The 16,411-nt window shown below is 40.3% G+C and overlaps 1 protein-coding gene across 1 annotated transcript in view; it reads left to right on the top strand.

Annotated features, from left to right (window-relative positions):
* Positions 1-10,575, top strand: part of LOC128688614 (uncharacterized) — a 105,003-nt gene extending 94,428 nt beyond the window's left edge. Inside the window, exon 10 of the mRNA XM_070084442.1 lies at positions 6,022-10,575. Within this exon, the coding sequence (XP_069940543.1) occupies positions 6,022-6,194 (173 nt within the window). The 3' untranslated portion in view covers positions 6,195-10,575. The remainder of the gene's footprint in view (positions 1-6,021) is intronic.
* The last annotated feature ends 5,836 nt before the right edge of the window (positions 10,576-16,411 follow it).

Genomic DNA, 16,411 nt, shown 5'->3' with positions numbered 1-16,411 from the left:
TCCTGCTGATAAGTTTAATTACTTGGAGCTCCCAACTTGTGCTCAGTCTGAACCTACTCTTATTATTGGTGACTTTAATGCAAGACACAAAAGCATTGGAAACTCTCAGTTTGGTAATCGTAATGGTAATCAACTGTTGTCACTCTTAAACGGTCATGATAATATGCAAATTGTAGGTGACCTTGAACCCACACATATCTATGGAGGCATCCTTGATCTGTGTCTTGGCTTCAACATTACTTTTGCCAGCTGTGAGTCTTCCATTGTAACAGATATATCATCAGATCATTTCCCAAGGCTAACCTCTCTAGATATTGGTAATACTATCCTTCCTGGTGGGATATTAAAACGGAAATGTTTTAATGTTGCCCCTGATCAACATGACTTTGTTGCACGTGTGACTGACTGGTATAATTCCTATGAGTGTACCTCTTTTGAGACTTTTAACAATGACCTTGTGTGCAGTATTCAGAACTACTCAGAGCCACCTCTGAAACCTCCTATTACTCTAAATCCAACTGACATCCATAATAATCATAAGTCTTATAAAATCCATACCTATTACAATGATCCTAAACTTCGAACATTGAAACGTACTGCTCGCAGACTAGGCCTAGCCTATAGAAACCATCGTACCCCTGAAATGTTGAGCCTCTTCCAAACTGCTCTTGCTGCTGCCAGAGAGCGTATGACAGAGCTGAGGCAAACAGACTGGGAACAATTTGTCAATGGTCTTAATGCTCACTGCTTGGACCTGTTATAACGAGACTTTGTTGCTAGTACAAAGAAAAGCTGAGAGCACTTACAGTTATGGCAGGTTTTCATCCCAGGTATGGAGCTAATGTTAAAATTGTGAAAATGATATATCTTGCTTATATTAGATCATTGGTTGATTATGCTGCACCATAACTCGCACTTGTGTCTGACTGGAAGCTTGAAGGGCTGGAAAAACTGCAAAACGAAGCATTGAGGATCATCCTAGGATACCCTCGTACTGCCAAAATTTTAAATATGCGGAAAGAACTTAATATTTCAAGCATTACAGATCGTGTTACTGAAAGAAATATCCTTATTGGGGTCAGTATGCTTAGGTTAGTCCATTCAAACCCCTGCACGGAAACCCTCCAAACTTTCCTCAGCACTGGTGAACATCCTTCCAGATGGATCGAAAAAACTGGAACCAACCTCCACATGAACCAGCTACATGATCTATGTCAAGTTAGGCAACAGAGGCTCTTCCCCGCTCCATGGGATATTACCCCATTCCAAACTACCATTCCTCCATTTCCCCCCAAAACTCTTCTTAAATCACAACCCAAGCTTCGTCTTAAAGCCAAACATGATGCCTTAAGCTGTATTGATAACTTAGTCACACAGAACACTCTTTCACAAATTATTTATGTTGATAGTTCTGTTCACCAGTCCACTGGTGCAGCTGGTAGTGCTGCTGTTGTCATACAGAGTGATGGTTCTCATAAAGAAATTGGAGCACACATCAATAACTGGGCCTCTACCCTTCAAACAGAACTGTTTGCCATACTTTCACCATAATTCACACTATCACTGTCTTTGCAGAGGCATGCAGATATGACTGTTTAACTGTCACTCTAAACAGTAAATATCCCAAACCTCCCTCCTTTAAAGTGCAGGCATTGTACTTTCCACCTCCAGGACTCAAGTCCAGTTAACCAGTTTTCCTGAATCCCTTCACAAAATATTACCCTGCTCACACCCCAAGAGCTCATCAAGCCTCAAACACCATTTGTCTCCCCTCCGATCTAACACTCTCACATATGCCTTTGTATGTCCAAGCCCCTTCTACACAAAACCTCTTTTTTTTTTTTTACCCCTCCATCCTTTCCTAGGACAACCCCTACACCTCCTTCCCTCCACTACAAAATAGGACAGAAGGCCTGTTGCAGTGTCCCTCCATTCATATGTTCAAATGCTCTTAAAACAAAAATTCTCTGTCTGAAATATTGCATATGATTTTTAATTAAAATCTCAGTTTGTTGAAGATTTGTTTGATCATTTGAATAGAGGAATAATCAGAATTATAAATGATAGCCGTTTAGTTAGTCTCAAAAATGCAAATATTTTAAGCTTACTTGGTAGGTTGTGTTGTTATCTATGAATGAGATTATGTCAAGCAGTGTTAAAACTTTCTGTATCATAAGACAGTTCTGCTCAGCAACAGGCAAAAGCCTGTGTTTTGTGATAACAATGATCGTCTTATCATAGGACGATTGGTTCCCAAACTTCTGTCAACTATGTATTCCTTGACATCTTGTATTATCAACAATGTACCTCTTTGTTCAAATGTGTAAAATATCTTTCTGTGAATAATGCCTGAAGTAAAGGCATACATACAGATAGAACAATATACATGTACTCCTAAAATTTAGGAGTATAAGCTTTGCTGTACAACAGTATAAGTCCCATAGTGAAAAGATCATCTAGCAAAACAAATGCTTTGTCTTCATATACAAATTGTCACTGCAAATGACTATGCAGTGTGACAATGAAGATACAGTACTTGCAAAAAGGGATTAATAATATCTTTATATTAAGAAAGAAAGCATACACCTTTTACATAAACAAATTGTAAATTAGGCATACACAGCAAATATTTAATCAGGGCATGAAATATTTACACCTGGTTTTGCTCCTGAGATATTCATTGTGAAGGATGTGCCTGCTTATTCAAATCCAGGGCTTTAAGTCTGGGTGCTATTTATGCAGAGCCACCCTGTGGTCATCCTCCACAAAGAACCTCACACAAAATCTGATCTTAATGATTCACAAAACAGAGAATCCATGCTCACCTAACAGCACATATTATAACTTACACATGGGCTTCCCTTTATGGTGTTTCGCTAATGCAGCAGTTTTTCAATTACACCTCTTCTTCATTTATTCAGACTTCCTACAATAAATATATTCACCACTCACTATAGGTTAAGGATAAAAATATATTAAGGTAAGTAATGTGTGTACTGTATATACATTTTTTAGGCATAGCTCTATTGCTGACTTAATATATGAAGTGTGAAGGCTATGTTTGCCATCTGTTGCATATAACCTCAAATCTACTAACTCTTGCGTTATATAGTATATTAAAAAATTACTTCCCCATCAACTTCTTGCACATAAGAAGACAGAGGGGCTACAGTATCACGGTGTTAGGATTTATATTGGGAACTCTGCTCTCAACATATTTAACTTGTATGCTCCTGCTGATAAGTTTAATTACTTGGAGCTCCCAACTTGTGCTCAGTCTGAACCTACTCTTATTATTGGTGACTTTAATGCAAGACACAAAAGCATTGGAAACTCTCAGTTTGGTAATCGTAATGGTAATCAACTGTTGTCACTCTTAAACGGTCATGATAATATGCAAATTGTAGGTGACCTTGAACCCACACATATCTATGGAGGCATCCTTGATCTGTGTCTTGGCTTCAACATTACTTTTGCCAGCTGTGAGTCTTCCATTGTAACAGATATATCATCAGATCATTTCCCAAGGCTAACCTCTCTAGATATTGGTAATACTATCCTTCCTGGTGGGATATTAAAACGGAAATGTTTTAATGTTGCCCCTGATCAACATGACTTTGTTGCACGTGTGACTGACTGGTATAATTCCTATGAGTGTACCTCTTTTGAGACTTTTAACAATGACCTTGTGTGCAGTATTCAGAACTACTCAGAGCCACCTCTGAAACCTCCTATTACTCTAAATCCAACTGACATCCATAATAATCATAAGTCTTATAAAATCCATACCTATTACAATGATCCTAAACTTCGAACATTGAAACGTACTGCTCGCAGACTAGGCCTAGCCTATAGAAACCATCGTACCCCTGAAATGTTGAGCCTCTTCCAAACTGCTCTTGCTGCTGCCAGAGAGCGTATGACAGAGCTGAGGCAAACAGACTGGGAACAATTTGTCAATGGTCTTAATGCTCACTGCTTGGACCTGTTATAACGAGACTTTGTTGCTAGTACAAAGAAAAGCTGAGAGCACTTACAGTTATGGCAGGTTTTCATCCCAGGTATGGAGCTAATGTTAAAATTGTGAAAATGATATATCTTGCTTATATTAGATCATTGGTTGATTATGCTGCACCATAACTCGCACTTGTGTCTGACTGGAAGCTTGAAGGGCTGGAAAAACTGCAAAACGAAGCATTGAGGATCATCCTAGGATACCCTCGTACTGCCAAAATTTTAAATATGCGGAAAGAACTTAATATTCCAAGCATTACAGATCGTGTTACTGAAAGAAATATCCTTATTGGGGTCAGTATGCTTAGGTTAGTCCATTCAAACCCCTGCACGGAAACCCTCCAAACTTTCCTCAGCACTGGTGAACATCCTTCCAGATGGATCGAAAAAACTGGAACCAACCTCCACATGAACCAGCTACATGATCTATGTCAAGTTAGGCAACAGAGGCTCTTCCCCGCTCCATGGGATATTACCCCATTCCAAACTACCATTCCTCCATTTCCCCCCAAAACTCTTCTTAAATCACAACCCAAGCTTCGTCTTAAAGCCAAACATGATGCCTTAAGCTGTATTGATAACTTAGTCACACAGAACACTTTCACAAATTATTTACGTTGATAGTTCTGTTCACCAGTCCACTGGTGCAGCTGGTAGTGCTGCTGTTGTCATACAGAGTGATGGTTCTCATAAAGAAATTGGAGCACACATCAATAACTGGGCCTCTACCCTTCAAACAGAACTGTTTGCCATACTCCTTGCACTCAAATGCGTCCATGTATCTAAGGTTGACACTTGAATTGTAACTGATTCTCTGTCATCCATAAATGCTTTCAACTCATTAAGTATAAATTGTGGCATGCTTGTTAGAAGCCAGACACAGGTATGGTAAGATTGTGGACAGTGGAGTCAGAGTGCACATGCTGTGGATTCCATCTCACATTGGTCTTCAGATGCATGATAGAACTGATGAATTGGCTAAGCTGTTATGCTTTCAAAGAGGGAGTAGATTACAATCTTTGGTTGTCAGTTAGCAGTTTGAGAACAATAATACAAAAAGAACTTCAAGTGAACTTTATTGACTTAAGACTTAGGGAGAGTGACACAAGTCAGTCCATCTATCATCATTCCATCATGCAGGAGGAGTCACATGTCTATGGTGCATCCAACAAAATAAGCAGACTCCTGGATGTCACTACTGCCCGGCTCCGGCTGGGTAACAAGTATCTTTGGCAGGTTAAATCACCACCACCAGATGTAGACCAAACGATGGACTATTGTCACACCCTGCGTCATTATGTACTGGAGTGCGATAAAATTAATGAATTTAGAGACAACTCACTCAGAAATGTTCAAGAAATGTCAAAGTATTTTATCCACAGTGGTATATTACAGACCATTCTGGAGAAATACCCTGACTTTACTTCCTGTAAATAAAGCATTGCCATGTGTGTGTATGTTTGTACACTCATGTGCATGTGTCTGTGCGTGCGCCCTCGTGTGTATGTGTGTGCGCGCGTGCTCGTGTGGGTGTATGACCCACTTAATACTTGTATTTATAACTTTACAATTGTGACCGGGTGTGGACATGTCACTGGCTCATTACTTTGTAATTAACCATGTATAGGAGTGAGAATGATTCATTACCTTTGTAACTTGCCATGATTGTGACCAGATCTACCTGGAGTTCATTACCTTTGTAACTAGTTCAGCTATCATAACTGATAGAGGTACATAAGGGGTCCAGTCCCTGGACCCATTATGTACCTCTGTAATCTTTTGACTACCGCCCACAGGATGGGTATGGGGTGCATGATTAAGATATTAAACTAACTAACTAACTGTGTTTCACTTTACAGCAATTTTCACTTTAGAGCAGTAGCCCAGAATGCAACCTGCCGTATAAGCAGAAAACTCCTTCATGTACCCCAGTTTGGACTACACATACTTATGATCTTGTTTATACTCTGCTGTTCCATTGTAATTTGAAGAATATTTGCATTTCAGATTGGTATGTTGCAAAGTTTGCCTTCATAGCTACAATTGATCAGGCTCTAAGCTTCAACCGCGGCGATGTCATGCAAATACATGATACAACTGGCAGTTCTGGATGGTGGAAGGCAACACTTAAAGGGCGCTCTGGTCTTGTGCCTAGAGAGTACCTCAAGAAAAAGGATTAATGTATTCAAGCAGACACAACAGTATTATAATTCAGTGTATTGTACTAAGGACAATTACACCACGAAATTTTTTTTAATGTAGAGACAGTGGATATCAGGAGTTGATAACTAATTGTGATTAAGCTTAATGCACCTACAGAATATTAAAGCTGATGAAAAACATCAATATAGATATAACTCGCATAAGTCATCATATTTACCATGTTCAGAAACAACAACAAAATTGTATTTAAATCACAAGTGTGAATAGTTGTTACAGTTAAGGTCATTCATAATTCATTTAAAAAAATACAACATATGCTTCATAACAGTCATGAATAATGTTAATTCAGGAATTCTGAAGAATATTAATAAAGTACTGTACATGTTTTATAACTAAATTTAGGCTGCATGAGAGATGTAGTGCAATTGTAATTGTTATACAGTGTGGTATATAATTCTTATGTATAAGCAGTTTACATTAGGTACATAATTTGATATTCTGTTCTATTCATTTTATTTTTATACTTGGCCTTACTACATTTACAATTACAAGTGAATAAACAGATAGGAACTGTATCACTAATGGAGTCCCTTAATGATATGCTTAATAGTGCATATCAGTCTTATGGTAATAATTTTTTTAAACTGCTATATTAATGTCCAGTTAAATACTATATTTTAACTGAAATTTTACTGTATTTAATTGTTATTGAAATGATGCAATCAATGTAAAATTGTGAAAATTTTAAGCATTAATCAGAAATAGAACTTGTAACAATCTACTTCACATTTTTGTAACATGGTAAAAGAAAATTATTCTAAAGTTCTTTTATTTGATACAACTCCAAAGAAAACTTCATTACATTTTATTCAGCTGATAGTGCAACATTTGGAGTTTCTCATTGTAACAAAGCTCATATGTTCAGTTCTGAACAATTACAGTATATACTTAAAATATGATGTTTTCATGGAAATGAATGGTATAAAATACCGACACAATGGAAATATAAACACATATGCAGTTTAATGTGATCCTTTATTGACAACGTCTCGCCCACACAGTGGGCTTTTTCAAGTCGCAAACAGATCTACCTGGGGTGGAAGGTACGCGAGTATTTATAGTCAGGTTCAGAATGTTGAGGTCAGGTGGAGAATGCTGCATCTGATGATCTACTGAGTGGGGTTATAGAGTCTAGAATCTTGGGTAGCTTGGAAGGGAGATTGGATAAGTTTGTGAGCAGACCTTCTGCAGTGTTCTTATGTGGGATAGCGATGAAGGAGTTTCTTGGCAAGTGGTTCAGCTATGTTGTAGAAGCCATTGTTCTGGTTGAAATTGTTGGTTATAGAGATAAGCGATGACTCTAGGATTCTTCGGTATTGGGTGTTGTCTTCTCTGGCAATAAGTCTTGAGTTTCTGTAGTTAATTAAATGGTTGTGTGAATTGCGGTGTTGTACACAGGCATTCCTTGTATCATCAGACCTGCTTGAGTATTGGTGTTCTGAAATACGTGTTTGGAGGTCTCTTGATGTTTCGCCCACATATAATTTGCTGCAGTCATTACAAGGGATTAGGTATACCCCTGCAGAGGATGGAAGCTTGTCCTGTCTATTACTGGTAATGTCCTTGATGGTCGTGGTTGTGGAGGTAGATACTTGGAATGAGGTATTTGAAAAGATGCTGGAAACATGTTTGGCAATGGAGTTGGTGGGGAGGACTATGTATCTTCTGGGCAGTGTCTTCTCTTGGTGTGTTGAAGATGTTTAATGCCCGCCGTCTGCAGTCTCTGATGAAGTGACGAGGATAATGGAGTTTAGAAAATACTTGTTCAATTATAGTGCATTCTTCCTCAAGGAACTCATTGCTGCAGATTCTGAGTGCTCGCAGGAAGAAGCCTATAATTACACCACGTTTAGTTTTGGTAAAACGAAGTTCGTGGTCAGCTTTGCAGAGAACATCAAGGAAAGGAAGAGTGTTGTTGACTTCTTCTTCAAGTGTGAACTGGATTGAGGGCTCGACCTGGTTGAGTTTGTCTTGGAGAGCTTGAACATTGAAGCGTCTGGGAGTTATGAGGAGAATGTCGTCAACATAATGGAGCCAGGTGACAGTCGGAGGAATAATGGTGGAGAAATGCTCGGCTTCCAGATGTTCCATGTACAAGTTCACCAGGACGGCAATGAGTGGCGAACCCATGGGTAGTCCAAAAGTCTGCTGAAAGAGGTGATTTTTGAAAGAGAAACACGTAAAGCCGACACATAGTTCAACAAGGTCGATGAAATCGCTGGCTGGAATAGGAAGATCAAGTGAATCGTCAATTTTCCTGCGCAGGAGATCGATGGCTTGTGTAGTAGGTACTTTGGTGAATAGGTAAGTTATGTCAAGGCTGGAAAGTTTCTTGTTCCTGATGTTGATGTTGTGAATGCGATTGAGAAGATCAATTCACACAAAACAACATTAAAATGTCATAAATTGTTAGCACAATACACATACTATAATTTGGCCAGGAATATCTCACTAAAAGCCAAGGACTTTGTTTTCCCAATAGAGATGCACTATACAATCTTTACTTGTAATTTTTTGCATTGTTAAAAGTAGAATATACAAAAGTTTACCATCCACTGAGGTCACTGCACACCACACCACTAATGTAGTTCATAAAACCCATCACTTGTGTTTGAAATGTTTTCAGGATAATTCTTCATGTTCCCACCACTGATTTTTGAAATGTTTTCAGGAGAATGTTTCATGTTAGTTTTTTGTTGATTCAGAATTGAATATGTTGATGAATGATGAGTGTTGCAGATAATATAAAATGTAAATAGATAGACAAAATGATATTGACATATACATACTCTACTGTACTTGTACACAGATAGTTTGATAATGATTTTATATCCAATAGCCATCATTTGGATGGTAGTCAGAAGATTGCAAAGGTACATAAAGGGCCCAGGTACTGTTCCCCAGTATTCTGTTAACTAAGCAAGATACATTAAGAATTAACATTTACAACAATAATGGATTACACAATTGATAAATTAAGTCACATGAACATAGCAGTGTAGTACTATATATTCAGTATGTTAGAGAGGCACACTGGTCCAAAGCAATGGCTAAAAATGTTGTTGGTTAATAAGCAAGTTACACTGAATGTACAATATTTACAGTTGGCAAAGTTTGGTTATTTGACTAGAATTCATTTAATTTAATATTTTAGATATTTTTAACTTTTATGAGGGCCTCTTCTTTAATCTATTTCCAGTCAAGTGTATAGTGATGCAGGGTGTAAAAATGACTAATGAAAAAAATATATTTTTAATGTAATTGCATTGGTTGGGGTAACTTCCTGATATATTTTTAGTCAAAATCTGTCTATCTTTGCCCCTTTCCATAGGGGTGGTTGTATGTAGAATTTTCTTCAAATATTTTAACTATTTTCAAGTTTTAGGTACGTATTATGTACATTTGCTAAAGAATTCCTAATTTGTTTGGCAAATATTATTATTATTCAATGAATCAATACACAAGTGAGAAACTAGAAGGGAAGCAATAAGAACAATTTTGAAACAATCATAAAATAAGGCATAACAAATGAGAAAGAATAAGGAAAACAGAATACCCCTATGGTTTAGTAATAATAATAAAAAACAGAATATAATGGTAAGCCAATGATGATGCAGAAATTAGGTAGGACCTCTACATGACACTTCAGTGCACTTGTAGCTAAAGAAAAGTATCTTACTTTTATGGCTAGTTAGTTTTCTTCACTGGGAGGGTTAAGTAATCAGAAATAAATCATGAATACAATGGGGTTAATCCAAAGAAAGTTGTAAATCATAGCTATTCAATCAATCTACAGTACTCTTACTTCTAAGAGTTATTATGTAGTTTTAAAACTGCATGTACAGCAGATTTATGCGGTAAATAATTTGCCTTATACTGTTGTTGGAAAAGGAAGTATTTATTTAATGTAAATAAAGGGTGCTCAATTTTGCACATGACAAATAATTACATTACTTTCTGAACAAAACAATGATAAGTTTTAATGCAGTTAATAAACTTTATCAAATACCTATAAATCATTGTTGGAATTAATAAATAGGATGTGTGACAATGATTATCACATTGTATTCCTAATACAGTGCTGTATTGAATCTGAAAGCCCAATTTTTTAATTTAATATCAAACAGCAAGCAAATTTTTATTGTAAATACTGTTTTATATTATTTTTGCTGCTGTGCATTATTGTTAAAACAACATTACTGAAGATCTTTTACTAGTCTGTAATACCAAATAAGAGTACAGCATGTACCAGTTATTTCATTTTTTTTTTTTTGCAGTGTAAATATGCAATGCCAAGTATGTACTGTACTAAATGCTATAATAAATCTTAATTTTAAATTGTTTTGAATCCTTTTCCTCTTCAAGGGGGGCTCCTTGGCATGGTGAAGAGGATCTTGGTCCGAGGAATTAGACCTGTTTGTCTCTTTCCTCAGAATGAACCTAATTACCCCCCATTCCCCTCTTTCCCTATCCCATCCTCCCTTTTCCCTTTCTGCCTCCTCCTCCCCATCCCTTCCTTATTCCCTTCCTCTTTTTGGCCCGTGGGATTCTTCCCACAGGCACACTGGTTTCTAGGTATGGGTAAGGGTACCATGGTCCATCCCATTCCATTGAGGTTCTTGGCGGTAGTGTAGTTTGCCGTGGAATCTGGATCGCCTGGGGATGTCTCGATCCCTCTCCGGTCTCCCGGGGGGTGGCTTTGGATGTCTTTCAGGCGATGGGTGTATCTCTGGAGGCCGCCTTTTGGATTCCTTGGTGGCCAAAGAAGGTATGCTTTGTGGCGGATATCTGGCCGCCCTCTCTTTTGTCCACCAAGGTAGCTCGGCAGATGTGAGGTTGCTATCCTGGATTGCTGGTTTACTGGCATGAAGGGTAGGGTATGGCACGGGTTCCATGCCGCATCTGCGCTACTTGCAGTGTTGAGGTCCTCTTGGGTGCGGAGGGAGATTTCCAGCCCTTTCATTCCTCCTAGGAACTTTTCCTCCCCGTTCCCCCCTTTTCTTATTCCTTTGTTTTATTTTTATTTTATTTTCTTATTTCTTTTTTTTTTTTTCTTAAAAACAAAAAGATAGAAGCAATCTAACCATGGAAGCCCTAGTCCATGAACCTGCTACCCCCGGGCCCCTTACTGGTACCGCACCCTGTTCTGATCCTGCCTCATTTTTTAACCGCTCTTCGGACACTTCTAATGCTTCTGTACTTCTTGCTGGTGCTGTTTCATCACCTGCTTCAGGTACCGGGGTTTCAACTGACTCCTTCGATTTGTCTGACCTCCGCTCTCCTTTGACTATGCTTCCGGCCTCTCCCTCTATGGTGCTGCAATTTTCGAATCGCTGGCCCGTCCCATGTCGGACCGACTCCAGTCCCACTCCGAAATGCCCACGACAATTACCTGATACTACTTCTTTGCTTCCTTCTCACCCTTCTCAGAAATGACCAACCCATCATGCCCTCCCTTTCCACGATCAGTTTCGAACTGCACAATGGATTAAATTCTTTACTTTACGACCAACTTCCTATACTGACTCTCTTTCCAACCATAGTATTGGCAAGGCACTCCTACGCCATGTTGGTAGAGATATATCCTTCCACGCTCTCAAGAGTGGTACACACATCATTACTGTCCGGAATGCTAACCAAGCTCGTGACCTTTCACATATCGATACTATTCCTATCGCTATCGAATAACATCATTCCTTAATTCTTGTAGTGGCACTGTCATTCTGCCCCATACCATTGTCCAACAAAATTTCATGACATGTGGCAATGACATTCTCGAACAGCTGGAACTCCAGGACCTTCCAATCCTCAAAGTAGACACTTATATCCTTCCTGCCCGTGGGCGGAGACAATACCCTTGCAATATAGCTCGATTAACTTTTGACTGCCGTGAACTCCCAGCCTCTCTTTATGTAGCAGGACATTGTTTACAAGTTCGAAAGGTGATCCTTACACCACAACAGTGTAGAAATTGCTGGCAATTTGGTCACCCAGCGAAATATTACAGATCTATAGCCGAATGCCCAGTCTGTGGTGCCGATGACCATTCTAATACGTCTTGTAGTCGACCTCCCTTTTGCCTTAATTGTCAGGAAGCTCACCCTTCTTACTCTCGCCATTGCCAAGTCTACTTAAATGAGTGAGAAATCCGTTGCCTCAAAGAAGCAGAAGGTTTCTCTTATGCTATGGCAGTTTCTCATCTATGCCTCCAAGGGAGACTCCCCCGTATTTCTTATTCTCGTGTTTCTAAACGTGCCCCCACCTCTGGGGTCCCATCTTCTGCAGCCTCCTCTGTGGTTGCCCCTTCCATAGTCACTCCTGTCTCTAATTCTTTTGCTGTCCTAGGCTCAGATGTCCCTACCTCAACACCTCAGTCTGTTCTCACTTCTTCGTGTTCTCCCTCACAAGCCCCGGTATCGACAAGACTTCATACAATACCTCCCCCCAATCACCCCTCTACTTCTCAGAAGTCCAAAAAATCCCCATTGCTCAAATCTCATTTAACTCCTCCTTCCCTTCTTCTCCCTCAGTTTACTTTTCCAGTCTCTCTATCTGTTTCTTCACCTCTCACTAGCTCTCTGATTTCCAAAACGCTTGAAGGTATCTCAATATATTGAAGAGACTAAACCATCAATGGACACTGATCCACCTCCTGTCCCTTCTCTTCCCTCTCCTTCATCTGCACAACTCCTTTCTTCGCTGCGCTCCATTCCTTCACTGCTTAAACGTTTTCCGTTGCCACCACATGGACTTTTCTAACCGTTCTAGTCCCTTGGTACCCTTACCTGCGAATTCCTGGTATCTTTCTCGTTGATCATCATGGCCTATTTACAGTGAAATATCCGCAGCCTCAGGGGTAATCGGGGTGAGCTTCAGATGTTACTCTTCCGATTTTCCCCTGTTGGTGTTTGCTTACAAGAACCAAAATTACACTGCTGTTTTCCATCCCATCTCAGGCTATAACTGCTTTTAGTGAGGTTCCTTCTTCATCCTCCATTGATGAGCTTTTACACCTCTTCTCGATGTCAGTTTTAACCGCAGCTTCACATTCTATACCCCAAACCTTGGGCAGGCATTCTCAGAAGTGCGTGCTATGGTAGTCTCCTGCTTGTGTTCGGGCAGTACGTTTGAAATGCTCTGGGTGGGGCAGGTACCAGTACAATAGAACCACAGAGAGACTTCTTGATTTTAAGCAGAAGTGAGAGGTCGCTCGCCGTGTCATTCGTGACGCTAAACACACTTGCTGGTGAGATTATGTTTCCACCATCACCTCAGCTTCCTCTATGAGAGCAGTCTGGAAAAAAGTACGGAAACTGAGTAGTAAATACTCTCCTGACCCAGCTCCTGTTCTGCAGGTTGCTGGTGTTGCTATAGCAAACCCTCTTGACGTTGCCATTAAAATTGGCAATCATCTGGTCTGTATTTCTCAGAGGCTCCATCTATACCCCTCGTTTCTTTCCTCAAAGTCTGCCAGAGAGTTAGCACTCGTAGACTTTTCTTCTTTCAAAGAATCTTATAATGTGTCTTTCACACTTCCAGAATTGGAGGCGACACTCTCAGCTTGCCGATCATCGGCAGCTGGACCTGACAGCATTCATATTCAGATGTTACAACATTTACATCAGTCGGCCCTTACAATCCTCTTACAACTCTTCAATCTTATTTGGTCACAGGGAGTTCTTCCCCAGCTGTGGAAGTCTGCCATTGTTCTCCCTTTCCCCAAATCAGGTACTACTGGACATGATGCTTCTCACTATCGCCCCATTGCTCTTACTAGTGCAGTTTGCACAGTGACAGAAAGTCTGGTAAATCAACGTTTAATGTGGTATTTAGAGAAACACAACAGTCTCTCCACTAGTCAATATGGCTTTCATAAGGGCCATTCTACCATAGGCCCTATGGATACGTATGTTTGTAATGCCTTTGCAAATAACCACTCAGTTATTGCCATATTTTTTGATCTTTAGAAGGCATATGACACAACTTGGAAGTATAATATTTTGGCCCAAGCCCACTCCTTAGGCCTCTGAGGCAATCTACCATCCTTCCTTAAGAACTTCTTAACTGACAGACATTTCCATGTTCGGGTTAATAATGTGCTATCCTTGGACTTTGTCCAAGCTGAAGGTGTTCCCCAGGGATGTGTTCTGAGCACAACACTTTTTCTCCTTGCTATAAATGATTTGGCCTCTCTTCCATCCAGTATTTGGTCATCCCTTTATACTGATGACTTCGCTATTGCTTGTGCAGGCGCTGACTGTCACCTCATTACAGTTTCTCTCCAGCATGCAGTCAACTGTGTTTCCCATTGTGTCTACTACATCTCCTAGGGAAATGTTAGGATGGGTAATGAGAACCTTCCAAACTAAGGATGCCAAGTCAATGATGGCAGGCGAAATTGCAGACCTGGAGAATATACAATAAAACTTTCACTGCAATAACACCTAAATTACTGGGAACAGCTGAAGTTCCTTGACCTGTATTCCTTGGAACATGAGAGTTAGTTTAAAATAGTACTACATGATAATATACTCTTGGCAAATCTTAGAAGAACTAGTCCCAAATCTGCACATGGAAATCACTCCTTATGAAAGCAAAAGACTTGGCAGGTGGTGCAACATCCCCCCAATGAAAAGCAGCTGCACCATGAGTATACTAAGAAACAAAGCAATAAGTGTCAGGGCCCATGACTGTTCAACTGGCTCCCAGTACATAACTGGAGTATACCTGGAGGGGTTTTCAGGCGTCAAAGACCTTGCAGCCCGGTCTGTGATCAGGCCTCGCAGTGGATCAGGGCCTGCTCAACCAGGCTGTTGCTGCTGGCCACACATAAACCAGTGTACAAACCATAGCCTGGCTGGTTAGGTACTGACTTTAGATGCCTGTCCAGTGCTTCCTTGAAGACAGGCAGGAGTCTATTGGTAATCTCCCTTACGTATGCTGGGAGGCAGTTGAACATTCTTGGCTGCTCCCTCTGACACTTATTGTGTTGTCTCTTAGTGCACTCGTAGCACATCTGCCGAGTCTTTTGCTTTCATAAAGAGTGATTTTCGTGTACAGATTTGGAACTGGTCCCTCTAGGATTTTCCAAGTGTATATTATCATGTATCTTTCTCACCTGCATTCCAGCGAGTATAAATCAAGAGACTTTAACCATTCCCAGTAATTTAGGTGCTTTATTGTACTTTCACGGCGCGCATAACGGAGATAAAACACCTCAATTACTGGGAGCGCTTGAGGTTTCTAAACCTGTATTCCCTGGAACGCAGGAGGGAGAGATACATGATTATATACACCTGGAAAATCCTAGAGGGACTAGTACCGAACTTGCACACGAAAATCACTCACTACGAAAGCAAAAGACTTGGCAGACGATGCACCATCCCCCCAATGAAAAGCAGGGGTGTCACTAGCACGTTAAGAGACCATACAATAAGTGTCAGGGGCCCGAGACTGTTCAACTGCCTCCCAGCACACATAAGGGGGATTACCAACAGACCCCTGGCAGTCTTCAAGCTGGCACTGGACAAGCACCTAAAGTCAGTTCCTGATCAGCCGGGCTGTGGCTCGTACGTTGGTTTGCGTGCAGCAACAGCCTGGTTGATCAGGCGCTGATCCACCAGGAGGCCTGGTCACAGACCGGGCCGCGGGGGCGTTGACCCCCGAAACTCTCTCCAGGTAAACTCCAGGTTATGCACTGTGAACGTTCTCTGTACATTCTCCAGGTTTGCAATTTTGCCTGCCCTGAAAGGGGTCATTAGTGTACAGCAATATTCTAGTCTAGAGAGAACAAGTGATTTGAAGAGAATTATCATGGGCTTGGCATCCCTAGTTTTGACAGTTCTTATTATCCATCCTATCATTTTCTTAACGGATGTGGCAGATACACTGTTGTGATCTTTGAAAGTGAAATTCTCTGACATTATCACTCCCAGGTTCTTGACATTAGTTTCTTGCCCTATTGTGTGGTGGGAATTTGTTTTATACTCCAACACAGTTTTAATTTCCTTGAGTTTTCCATATCGGGGTAATTGAAATTTGTCTTCACTGAACTCCATTTGTTTCCTGAGGCCTATTTAAATAGTTGGTTGATGTCTGTTTGGAGACTTGCAGTGTCTTCGATAGATGACACTCATGCAAATTCAGGTACCATCGGCAGAGGAAGACACGGTGC

The sequence above is a fragment of the Cherax quadricarinatus genome, chromosome 13 (assembly GCF_038502225.1).
Source record: "Cherax quadricarinatus isolate ZL_2023a chromosome 13, ASM3850222v1, whole genome shotgun sequence".
NCBI lineage: Eukaryota > Metazoa > Arthropoda > Malacostraca > Decapoda > Parastacidae > Cherax > Cherax quadricarinatus.
Note: the sequence above shows the minus strand (reverse complement) of the source record. Positions and strands in the feature narration are given on the sequence as shown.